We start from the raw sequence: 11,338 nt of genomic DNA on the forward strand, positions 1-11,338 counted from the left end.
GTTTCTTAAAACAAGGTTTCGGAACATGGCAAGAGTGAGGCAGGAGAGCCATTCCCTCTTACCTCAGCACTCGACTGAGTCGTGCCTGCCATATTCCTGTTGCCAAAGCATTTCCTTCCTGCTGTCAGTGCATTTCTTTTTTTTCTTCTTTTTTTATTGTGGCAGGTGCTCCCGGCCTTCTTGCCCATTACAAATCTCGGTGTGCCCAACCCCGCTAGACCGATATGGAAATGTAGAACCACTCGGGCTATCGCATAATTCTCCTGTCTCTAAGCCTTCATGTTCATGCATTCATGACGCCTCCAGTTTGGCCTAGCCCAGCCTGGTATGTCTTGAGGGCAGGCATCCCTTCAACGCAGCATCTTGACCGTACTGAGTGGCACGGGTGTACGCTCCTGATTGATTCACCTTGGCTGGACTGTCTTCCACAACTTGCGCGCTAAGAAATTCTATCCAACACCCCGTCCCTCCGCTGACGTCGGCCAAAATTCCTGATTCTCTGAGTTGGTGCCTGTTAGTCAGGTACCAGAGTAACTAACCCCTTGTCATCCCAGTTAGACAGCATCACATCGCACAGCTCTGCAACAAAAACACAACCATGGCGTATAGGAAGGGGGACAACTGTGGCCTTGGCGATGGAAATACCAGCCTTGCCCGAATTCAGAGTAGCGCAGCATACGTTGAAGCTTCCAGTACATCAAATGAGGGCTCATTCTGGTTCCCTAACTGTTCTTTTCCCCTGGCTAATTTACCACGCGTAACGCCCACAGCTGCACGAAACAGGTCTTCTTGTTTTATCATCGTCCACTCAGCACGAGAAGAACGACAAGCTCTGGAATCATTCTCAGTCGTCGCTCTCTAAAACTCACTTCGTCTTGCCGGTGGCAGTAGATGTTCAATGTTCGTTGCACCAACCACCAGTCTATCGGCTGCTAGTCAGACTCCATGACCATCGAGAATTCAAGCTATACCATCTAAAGTACCCGGGAACATGCCGTCAGCAACTGAGAAAAACACTGGGCCTGAAGGTTCACTAGTGTAGAGCAAAGCGCGGGCGAGGAACAGGGTCCTGGCTGCTGGCCCGGTTCTGGTCCAACGGACGTCATCGCCGTCGTCGACACGGACAACAGCCGGCTTCCCGAAAGGGAAAGAGAGCAGCCGTCCGCCCCCCAAGCAATTAGCCACCAACCAGGAACCTGTGTGAGCACATTCCAATGCCCTGGTCTCTCTGTCTTGAAAGACGGTCTCACATCTTTGAGGGTAGCTGCTAAGGTTTCACTCCCCTGGGCCAACTCTTTACTCGGTCTGGCCCAAAGCCACCAAACGAATACTTGTCAAAGGTCCCAGGAGCCAGCGAACCCCTTGGGCACCTAGCCATCACAGCGATGACATGTGAATCATCCAGTTCCATCTTTATCGGATGTCCATTTTCTCCCTTCGTCTGAACTATTCAGGAACCCTCGACACTACAGAGACGAAACGAAGTTAGCATCCTGCATGCACTCTGGACCAACCGGGCTCTTGTTTAAAGCCATTGGAATTAGCGTCTGTGGCTGATTATTGACCCTCTGACTCCAGTCCACCTAGGCGGGCTGAAGAGTCGTCCTGCAAAGAAAGAAGCACCAAGCCATTCATCGGTGCAGCGCCACTAGGCCACTAGTCGACCATCTGACGGCGGGCCTACATCACTGCATTACCTATCCATTAGCATTGACGTTGACGCACGTACATCCAGTCCGCCAATCCAGCTCGTTGGTTTGATCATGGTACAGCTACACACACTTACAGACTGTGACATGCCCTCCTCTACGACTCACCTTTTTCTACGTGCCAGACACACCCGTACTCCACGTGCCTACTGGCAGCGCGCGCCCAACTGACGACAGAAATACGCCCTCTGCTTGTGCATGTAGCCTTGCTACGGGGGGGGGGGGAGGAAGTACCCTCTCCATCTTCCGTCAGCATCGGTTAACCGCAGGCCCCTCGCGATCTTCGGAAGACCCCTACTCGAGGAACAATCTACGAGTAGCTTTTGTCCTACAGAGAGCATTTGGCTGGCCAGTGACGTTCTTGGCCTTATCAACCAAGTCCTTGGTTTCGCGGCACCTCGCCAGCTCCCGTACTAGTACCAACGGGCGCTGCGACGTTCGTCGAGGTACCAAGCCACCAACCAGCCTGACGACAGACAGGCAGGGCGGCATAACCCCGAACACAGACTCATTTTCGGACAGCCAACCAGTCAGAATGCCTAATTGCTGAGTCTCTCTGTCTCTGACATCTCCCTATTCCACCTTACAAATGCTCAGTACTATGTATGTACACGGACTTGACTTACCCCCGGGCCATCACCATCATCAAACCAAACCCCCCTCGCGATCCTGACTGCTGTGCCGACAGGGATCAGTCCACTCTTCTCTTCGTCATTGTGCCCAGGATAATCCCCCTCCCCAAAATAAACCAACGTTGCAGCAATTCAATTATCGCCCAATTTTCGCCCCTCCATCCTCTCTCCCTCTGCCTCGACTCTTTTTTAACCCTGCCTGTCACGTATGCTTCTCTGACGTTATCATCGTTTTCATTTCCATCCTCCGATCTCTGGTGAGTGTCCCTCGTCTATCTTCCACAAACATGCAATGCGCATAGTCTATACTCGGCACAGCATCCATTTTGCATGGAACCATTTGAATGGAGAATGTGCCTGGATTTATTCGTCCTATTTTTGCGCCCATGCCCACCCGGTTGTTGACTCCTCGTTTTCTACTAGCAAGCTGACTCGCCCCTCTTCTACCACGGCGCTGCAGGTGCATGCAGAGAGATTCCACCTAATGCCCCAGCGGACGTGGGCGTTTCGACAGCGATCTGACAATAGCGTCCACCAAAACAACCCAGCCCGACCTGACCTGCCCTGGCCTGCTGGCCTGACTTGACTGGAACCCGACCTGACCCAGTCACCCGAAAACCCAGCCCAGAGCTGGATCTGACGGGGGGTTTTCCAACTCCAGACTAAACGAACGGACGGAACGGAACTGAATTAAACTGAGCTGAGGGGGGAGGAAGAGACTTGGACCCCGCCATTCTCTGCCACCCAAAAACCCACACCATACCCGACTCCATTTCGGTGAGGTGGGCATCCCAACCGCCGTGCCCCTCATCTCCCTCACTCTTTGTCTTCCTCCCAAAAAAAAATACGAAGAAAAAGACGAAACGAGTAGGGCTTCGTCTCATTGCTCTATCTTTTGCCCCGAATAATAGGAGAACAAAGTAAGACATAATAAGCAACACCAAACGACCACGAGGCGTGCGAAGCCAAAAAAGACGCCAAGGCACGTTCACGTCAAAGCAAGAACGATCAGAAACTAAGGCGGAATCCTCACGTGGTTTCACCGTGCATCTTCCCGCTGCGTCCGTTCCCCATTATCGCATTTTACACAGCGCCCAACCCGTCGTGTCTGCCCCTCCTCCATCATCTTGCCCCGCGGTGCGGCCTTGAGGCTCCCGATTTCTACCAAAACCACACCCTCCGATAGTCCGTAACTGGGCGACGAGAACGGAAGAAGACAACTGGGCCACTGGGCCATTTGCAGCGCCGACAACTCAGCGCTAGGTCAAGAACATCAATCACCATGGATTCCCGTTACACTTCCTCACGCTACACTGGGGGTCGCCCGCGATCGCCCACCTTCAATCCCGCTAGGGCTTCGCTTCCCACGAGCATCGGCTACAGCTCCATGTACGGAGGTGATATTCACGTCATGCCCACGTCTACGTCTACGAGATATGCCTCCAATGGTTCCGCTTCCTCAAGAGGTCATCATCACTCTCACTCGACTACTCCGACGACAACGACAACCTATGCTGTCACCAAAGATCCTCTGGCTCGTGGGACCAGTCTGAGAGGTGTGAGCCGCAACCATCGCTCCTCCACTCTCGACTCGACCGCAGCTCGCCCTGTCATTGTTACTACTACACAAAGGGCGCCGCAGACAAGCTCGTCGCACCACTCCTCCAGCAACAGACACTCCAGCCCGACCCGCGATGATTACCGCTCCAGCGATTCGACATTCTATACCCAGCCCGCTTCTTCTATACGTTCTCGCAGCCACCATCGCGGCGGCTCTTACAGTGCAACGATGGACAATGAAGAGTTTACCCGCCTTCGCGAACGAACCGCCGATCCTAGACACGAGACATACCGCCCCTCGAGATCATCCACCATGTACGCCAGTAATCCTCGTCACAGCAACGCCCCGATTGACTATGGCGGTGACGGATACGAATACACCACTCCTAGCGACCTTGCTCGCTATGACCTGGATCACTCTCGCCCTCCCTCGAGGTCTCGCAGACGAGAGAGCATCGATCGTGGCTACTACCGCCCAAGCGTGAACGTGACCACGACAGACCCTGCCAGCCGTCCTTACAACGAGACGGGTCGTTACGAGAAGCGTGGTGGTCCTCCTCCAACGACGTGGGGTCTCGACAAGATCAATAGGACCACCTCCAACTCCTATGACCCAGCTCAAGGCACGATTCCGCCTGCTGTCCCTGCCGCCCCGGCTCACATGCAGGTCCCCCCTAGTCCCCAGGAGAGGCGTTCTACGGGTGTTCCTTCGTCCATGGATGTGGCAGCTACCTCCCTCGCTGCGGGTACTGTGGCTGGTGCTTCATCATCCCGCCGACCCGTGTCTGTGTACCAGGAAGGCGCTGCTCCGCGGTCCAGCCATCACGAGGACTACTACCGCAGCCGTGAGGACGACCGGCTCCAACGACAAACCAGAGAGGAACGCAAATACGAGCCTGTCTACGGTAGCGGCGACTACTTCCACGATGAGGGAGTAGTCACGCGTGGATTCGGCATCCGTACGGACTCGGCTCCGGTGGGCGGTGATTTTGATGACCGAAGAGACCCACGCAGAGAGATTCGGAGTGAGTCCCGAAACGGATATCGATCTGAGTCCCGCACCGGATACCGGCCTGAGTCTCGCAGCGGACACCGCCCAGAGTCCCGGAGCGGCCACAGAACTTCTCCGGACGCAAAGAGAGGCTCCGATGATGAGAAGGATCGCTCTAAGCGTGAATCAGCACGACTGGAGCCCGAGAAAGACAGGCACACGAGACGAACCAGCACTGCCAATGACGATGATGCTGAGCGTAAAAGATTCCGCGACAAGGTCACCGCTGGGCTTGGACTTGCTGCTACAGCAATTGGCCTTGGACAAGCAGTGAATAAGGACGATAAACCAGAAAAGCCCGAAAAGGACCCGAGGCGTCGCAGCGAAGAGGATGACCTGGGGGGCCGCGCTGCCGAGAGATACAAGCCTCGCGACGAGTCTCGAGACCCAAGGGATCGCGCACCTGTAATCGTCGAGACTCGCCGAACATCGGCTGATGCTGACCCAGAATTCCGTGAGAGAGACCGTGACCGGAACCGGCGGGATGCCGAGGCCAAACTCACCGGCGATGCCCCACCGCGAGACGGGTCTCCTGATGATGATGTCAAGAAGTTGAAGCGACCTGTTCGTCAGTCTATCGGCTTCAACCCTACCGACGCGAATGACATTCGTGAGCTGAAGGAACAACTCGCAGCCATGAAGGATGACAAGCCAAAAGAGAAGGTTCCCGTTCTAGTTGAGAGGACGGACCGGTCAGAACGTACAGAACGTTCGGATCGATATGAAGAGAGATATGATAGGGCTGATCAACAGACCTATGCTGATCTCCCGATAAGAGAGTCAAAAGATCGCACGCCCTCACCCAAGAAAGACTCGCTACCAAAGAGGGAATCGCCTGTGTCTGTGCCTACAAGCGAGACAGCCATCGTATCAACCAGAGACGAATCTCGGGGCCGTGACTCCGCGTCACCTCGTGCTGAGGAGAAGCAGGTACGCGTAGTTTCGCCGCCTCGTGACAAGTCCGACACCAAGCCTCTTAAGGGCATCCTCAAAGCACCTAGCAAGTTCCCGGAGGAAGACAACCCGATTCGTGAAGGTGTTGCTCCCCATAAGGATGATAAGAAATTGAAAGAAGTTCCCCCCGGGGCCCGATGGACCAAGATCAGCCGGAAGATCGTCAACCCCGAGGCTTTGACTGTGGGCAAAGAACGGTTCGAAGTCCGCGACGACTTCGTAATTGTGCTTCGAGTTCTCAGCAAAGAAGAAATCCAAGCCTACGCTGCTGCTACGCAGGTCTTGAGAGGTATGTTGAAGTATTGGTGCGCCTACTGCTGCGGAAGTTAACAATAGTACAGAGAGGAGACGTGAAGAGGCCGGCAAAGACCGTGACCGCGACCGTGATCGTGACCGCGATCGTGACCGTGAACGGGACCGGGAACGGGACCGCGACTATGACAGAGGACGTGATCGGGACGCCGACGAGGATGACAGGCGAAGGCACTACCGCCACCACCGGAGAGACGATGGGGAGGACGACCGATACGACGAGGAGCGCGACCGGGAGCGCTACCGCAGACATCGACGGGATGACGATGGCGATGACTACCACCACCACCGTCACCACAGAGACCGTGAACGCGATCGGGACCAGTTGGCCATTGAAGGATAAAACGCTTTTTCAAGCATGCATTTATTGAATGAATGACCAGTGTATGTGCGACAATTTGGGTTTTGTTTGACGACAGCAAGAAGCATTGGATGGGAGTTCCATGAAGCGAGAAGCGTGTCTTTTTTCACCATTTATGTATTTGCAACCAGGGAAAAGGCGAGACGTTTATACGAATACCAAAAAGAAAACTGTAGTAGCTATCGAGAAAAATACATGATCACAAGGAAATCTTTTTGCAACTCGGGTGCTCTGAACCGGACATATCGCTTCACACAGAGCCTGGGCAGTCCCCACTGAACTTGGTCTCGTGAGTTGTCTTGTCCGAACTGGTCTTGCCGCTCGCGCGAACGCCATGGCGCGCTAGCTTGCCTGGGGCTCGGGGGCAATCGGGGGGTATTGAACGATGGCACCTTTAGCTTCCGTGAAGTGATTTTTTCGGAGGACTCCTTCGGAGAGGTACTACTTGCGTGTGGCGAAGGTTGATGCGCCATGGGGCGGAGTATCATGAGCGGAAGCGCGATGTGCGATGACAGGTAGTCAGTCTAGTGTCTGTCTGTAGTCTGCGAGGTTTCTTTCCGGACGTCATTTCACCTTGTTATCCTACACTTTTGAGCATGACGTGCCTGGTCGTTGTCTCTCACATACAACTCTGTCTGGCCCCAGTAGTCAGTCATGATGGACCTTGTAGGTTTTACGTGCCGCGTAGTCTCCCTCTTCTGTGGACTATGTTGTCCTGCTTCTTTCCCTGTATGAGACACCTAGTCCTGTCGATGTTTAGAAACGTTGCGTTTTTGATAGGGACATGAATAAACTTACGACTCTGCAGGTTTACTAGGTGACTTTACCTGGCCAGCGTAATGACCAACAAGGTCGAGATCTATGATACCTGACGGCATATCCTTCAGTAAGAGCATTTGTGTCTCAAGCGAAACAGTCTTTTCATTTAGCCAGAAAGGGACCGTTTAAATCTCGAACATGCAGAATGTGTTAATAGTACTACGCCACTATTCCCGGGCGCCGGTACCTTGAGGACTAACGTTGTCGTTCATATGCAGGTTGGACGATGCGCTAACCGGTCATGTAAAACGGTGAGAGCGAAAAGAGTTCACAACATATGTGAACATTAAGGGATTACCGTCGATCCTGGCTTATCTCCTTCTCATACAGCATAGGTTACCAGAACATCCACTGGCAGCTTGTGGACTATCAAGGTCGGAACCGTGACGGTCTGTTGGATCAACTCAGATGTATGGCCCTCCCGATATGATGCTCATCGCAACTGAGTTTCGGTTTTTTCACAGCTATTACTCACCAAACAACCAGAATTTTCCTAAACCTTCCTCATCTATATCAGTAGACGGTCTTGTTCACGCCGGGAGCCGTTGGCTTTTCTCGTTCCTTTCGTTCTTCTCCAATCTTTACCTATCTTTCTAGTCGTTATCATTTCAAAACTATCACAGCATGAAGATTCCCTTTATTTTGGCCAGCTTCGTCCTGGTCGTGTTTTCCGCACATGTGCTATTTCCGCCATCCATCGAATTCGATCACATGGACGTAGAAGCAGTTGGTCCCGGCGCCAACCAACGCAGGGGTTTTTGGAAACGCCAGCTTGTTCCTCCTCGCATCACACCGGTCACGACCAGCAATACTTTGACGCCCACCACCACTAGGACTTGGTCCACCACAAAGTGCTGGTGCAAGGACAAGATATGCAGCGCGCAGTGTAACACCGCGCCTCCGCCTACCCCAACAACCACTGAGTTTCTTCCTACCGAAACGTACAATTTATGGGTTCGTGGGGATGCAGAAGCCGAGACTACGTCTACGCCTGGGGAACACTGTTACTGCAGGCCCGGTGCTAAGAAGTGTATATTGATCTGCAGCTTGCCTTTGGCTCCGACGGAAGGGACAAGGAAGTGTAGCCGCAGCCAAAGTACGACTACGACAACAACTACTACCGCCACTGAGACGGCAGTCAATCGAGTCACCACCGTGACTGTTACGATAACCGGAACTGTGACTGTCTCGACTTTGACTTATACCCAAGCTTCGACGTCGACATCATCTTCTCTCTCCTCCACATCATCTCCGACCTCGTCGTCTCTGACCTCGTCTCCAACCTCGTCCACATCTCTGAGCCCGGGAGCTGGCACGGTCATAAATACAATCACCAATATCAACACCGTGACGAACACCATCACCATAACCGTTTCTACGGACCCAGAGCCGACTTACGTCCTCAATCCTTTCCCCACGAAGCCCGATGGCTTCCCGCAACCCATAATGACTCTCTTAGCGGATGAAGCCCGCGAAGAGGCACATCTGCCCAACCAGCCTCGACACATGGCGGGTGGCATAACTGTTGCGCCCCCAATCATCATACCAACCAAGCACTTGTACACCCCACGGATATACCTCACCCGTATCGCCCATCTCATTGACGACGAAGGGAAGATCAGGCCCACGTTCGTGACCCTGACGCCCTCGGATTTCATGGAGTACCTGAGCTTCAAGACAATGTTAACCTTCCCCCCCGACAGAGTGATGACGTCGACGTCTCTCAGCTCCATTCCGCTCTCGGTGACCTGGTGGAAGCCCATCAAGCCTGGCCAGATCTACAACGAGGTGGTTGACCCGAGGACCGCCCCCATTTTGACCCGTCCGTTGACCGAGATATACTCGACCTTGACGGTCTCGTGGCCCACGGACATTCCCCTCCCGTCGGCTTCCTTGGAGACAACAAGCAGCACCACCAGCACCACCAGCACCAGCACCACACTCCAGACGTCGACGTCGACGTCCACTAGCTCCATTCCGTTTTTCAAGACCTGGCAAAAGCCCATCAGGAGTGATGACGCTTCCAACGAAGCGGTCGACCCGAGAACCGCCACTCTTTCAACCCGTCCGCTGACCGAGATATACCCGACCTTGACGACTTCGTCGTCATCCTCGGAGGAAACCAGCGCACATCGTCGTACGCGGACTAGAGATTTCACGCTTTTTAGAGCAAAGTTTAGTCCACCCTCGTCCAAAACTTCTCAGGCCTCGACGGCCGCTGAGGCTTCAGCAATCCCCTTGCACATCAAACCGTCTCCAGCACGCCCATAGCCACGCATTCATAGATTGGAAGCCCCTCCATCTCTTCGTCTAGCATTCTTAGAGTTGTAGGGATTGAAGGTTGAGCAAAGTTCCTGTTGAGGTCTTTCCTACGCCAACTTTTAATCTTCCTGGAGCGAGTCGGTTGAGGTTGATTGTATGGGTTATGATTGTTAGATGGTGAAGAAAGAATTGTGTGTATGTCGAGTCAAGTCAAAGCTGCTCTGCGAAGGTTGCCTTGGTTCTAAGTGAATAATAACATTGAGATATCGGTTAAGTGGCAGTAATGACATTCCCAAGTTCTCGGAAGAAAAGAACGCATATTTTAAAGTGTTCACAATGAAAACATTGAAGTATATCGCAGGTCATCCTTGTAATGATTGACACAGCCTTTTGCTTTGCTGTCTACGTTCCTCGATTGTTACTTGTGTAGCTGAGCAGCGGTGACGTCCAATGGCATAACTTTACAATGTGAGCAGGAGCTGCTCTCAAATCGAGAGGACAACAGGCTATACATCAACTTCCAGCATCATGGATATTTTTGAGTGGTTCCAGACTGGTTGGACAAAGCAATGACAAACTACAAGTGGAAGCACGTTGTGGTATATCCCGCGACTGAGCATATGCCTGTCGGCTCAAGAGATATAACATCACCCACGACACTTTAAGACGTGAACGGTGACGAGGGTCCCCCTCGTCACCCTCAACCAACACAAACATTCCTAGCCAGTCTACCACCTCAGCATTGAACACACCGATATCAAACTCATACGGTCATCATCACTCGCGTCCATGACAATGCCGTTCATGGTAAGACTCATCGCATCAAACCCACGTCACCCTCGTTCCGAGTACTCGTAGTTGGCAGCTACCTCAGAGACATCCAGCGTGTCTACGGCGACGTCGAAGCCAATGGCGGCCGTCCTCAACCAAAAGCTATATAGACCGTCTTGTCCCTTTGATAAGCCGAGATCATCATCTGTTGAAACGAGGAACGCAGCAGTACACTACGACCATCAAATCGAAACGAGTATTTCCCTTTGGCATATTGATAAATACCGGATACCAAGAAGTTTGTCTTTCTGGCATCAATTCCTGTTCACGACCAGATGGTTCCCCCGGCTCTACAGATTACAAAGACAAGCAATACTACCATCATCACGTCCTAGCGTCAGAAACACGAGAGTCCCGCCGTAGTTAAGCAGAGTCTATTCCCAGCTTATACAACAAACCCATGCACTTTTTGAAAGCACAAGAGTGTATTATTATTCAATGCAATCCAGACCTTGTTGTCAAAACCATCTCACAAGATACAAGTCGATTCTTCATCAACTCAGACACGGCTTCTGATATATTAAACTACCTGCCATCAACTTACCGTATATACAACAACACACGATAGCTCATACACCGACGAGGCATCACTGCACACTCCCAAGAAACCACATTCGCCAACTCCAAATCGTCGTGGGCATCCGATATGCCCCAGGTCTGGACGGCGACGCGTCCGGTCATCATCAAGACGCGTCGCTCCACACCCGAGAACCACAATCGCGAACACGCCCTTTTCATGGGGGGGGGACCTGACTTCCTCCCCAAAGACCCCTTTTTTTTTCTGCCCACTTTCACTCTCAATCCCCTTCCTCTCTCCTGTCTTCTCTCTCTTTCTGCCCCCCCCCCC

At 52.9% G+C, this 11,338-nt stretch overlaps 2 protein-coding genes across 2 annotated transcripts; both read left to right on the forward strand.

Annotated features, from left to right (window-relative positions):
- Positions 1-3,623: 3,623 nt before the first annotated feature.
- On the forward strand, positions 3,624-6,561 carry CTRU02_207539 (zinc finger protein dhhc domain containing protein; the record flags this gene model as incomplete). The annotated part of the gene is made up of 2 exons (XM_036719078.1): positions 3,624-6,195; positions 6,248-6,561. The coding sequence occupies 2 exons, from the start codon at positions 3,624-3,626 to the stop codon at positions 6,559-6,561; spliced, it is 2,886 nt and encodes a 961-aa protein (XP_036588785.1).
- Positions 6,562-8,904: 2,343 nt separating this feature from the next.
- On the forward strand, positions 8,905-9,669 carry CTRU02_207540 (uncharacterized protein; the record flags this gene model as incomplete). Its single annotated transcript, XM_036719077.2, has 1 exon — positions 8,905-9,669. The coding sequence occupies one exon, from the start codon at positions 8,905-8,907 to the stop codon at positions 9,667-9,669; it is 765 nt and encodes a 254-aa protein (XP_036588784.2).
- Between the last annotated feature and the right edge of the window lie 1,669 nt (positions 9,670-11,338).

This window comes from Colletotrichum truncatum, assembly GCF_014235925.2.
Source record: "Colletotrichum truncatum strain CMES1059 chromosome Unknown Contig_0004, whole genome shotgun sequence".
NCBI classification, from domain to species: Eukaryota; Fungi; Ascomycota; class Sordariomycetes; order Glomerellales; family Glomerellaceae; genus Colletotrichum; species Colletotrichum truncatum.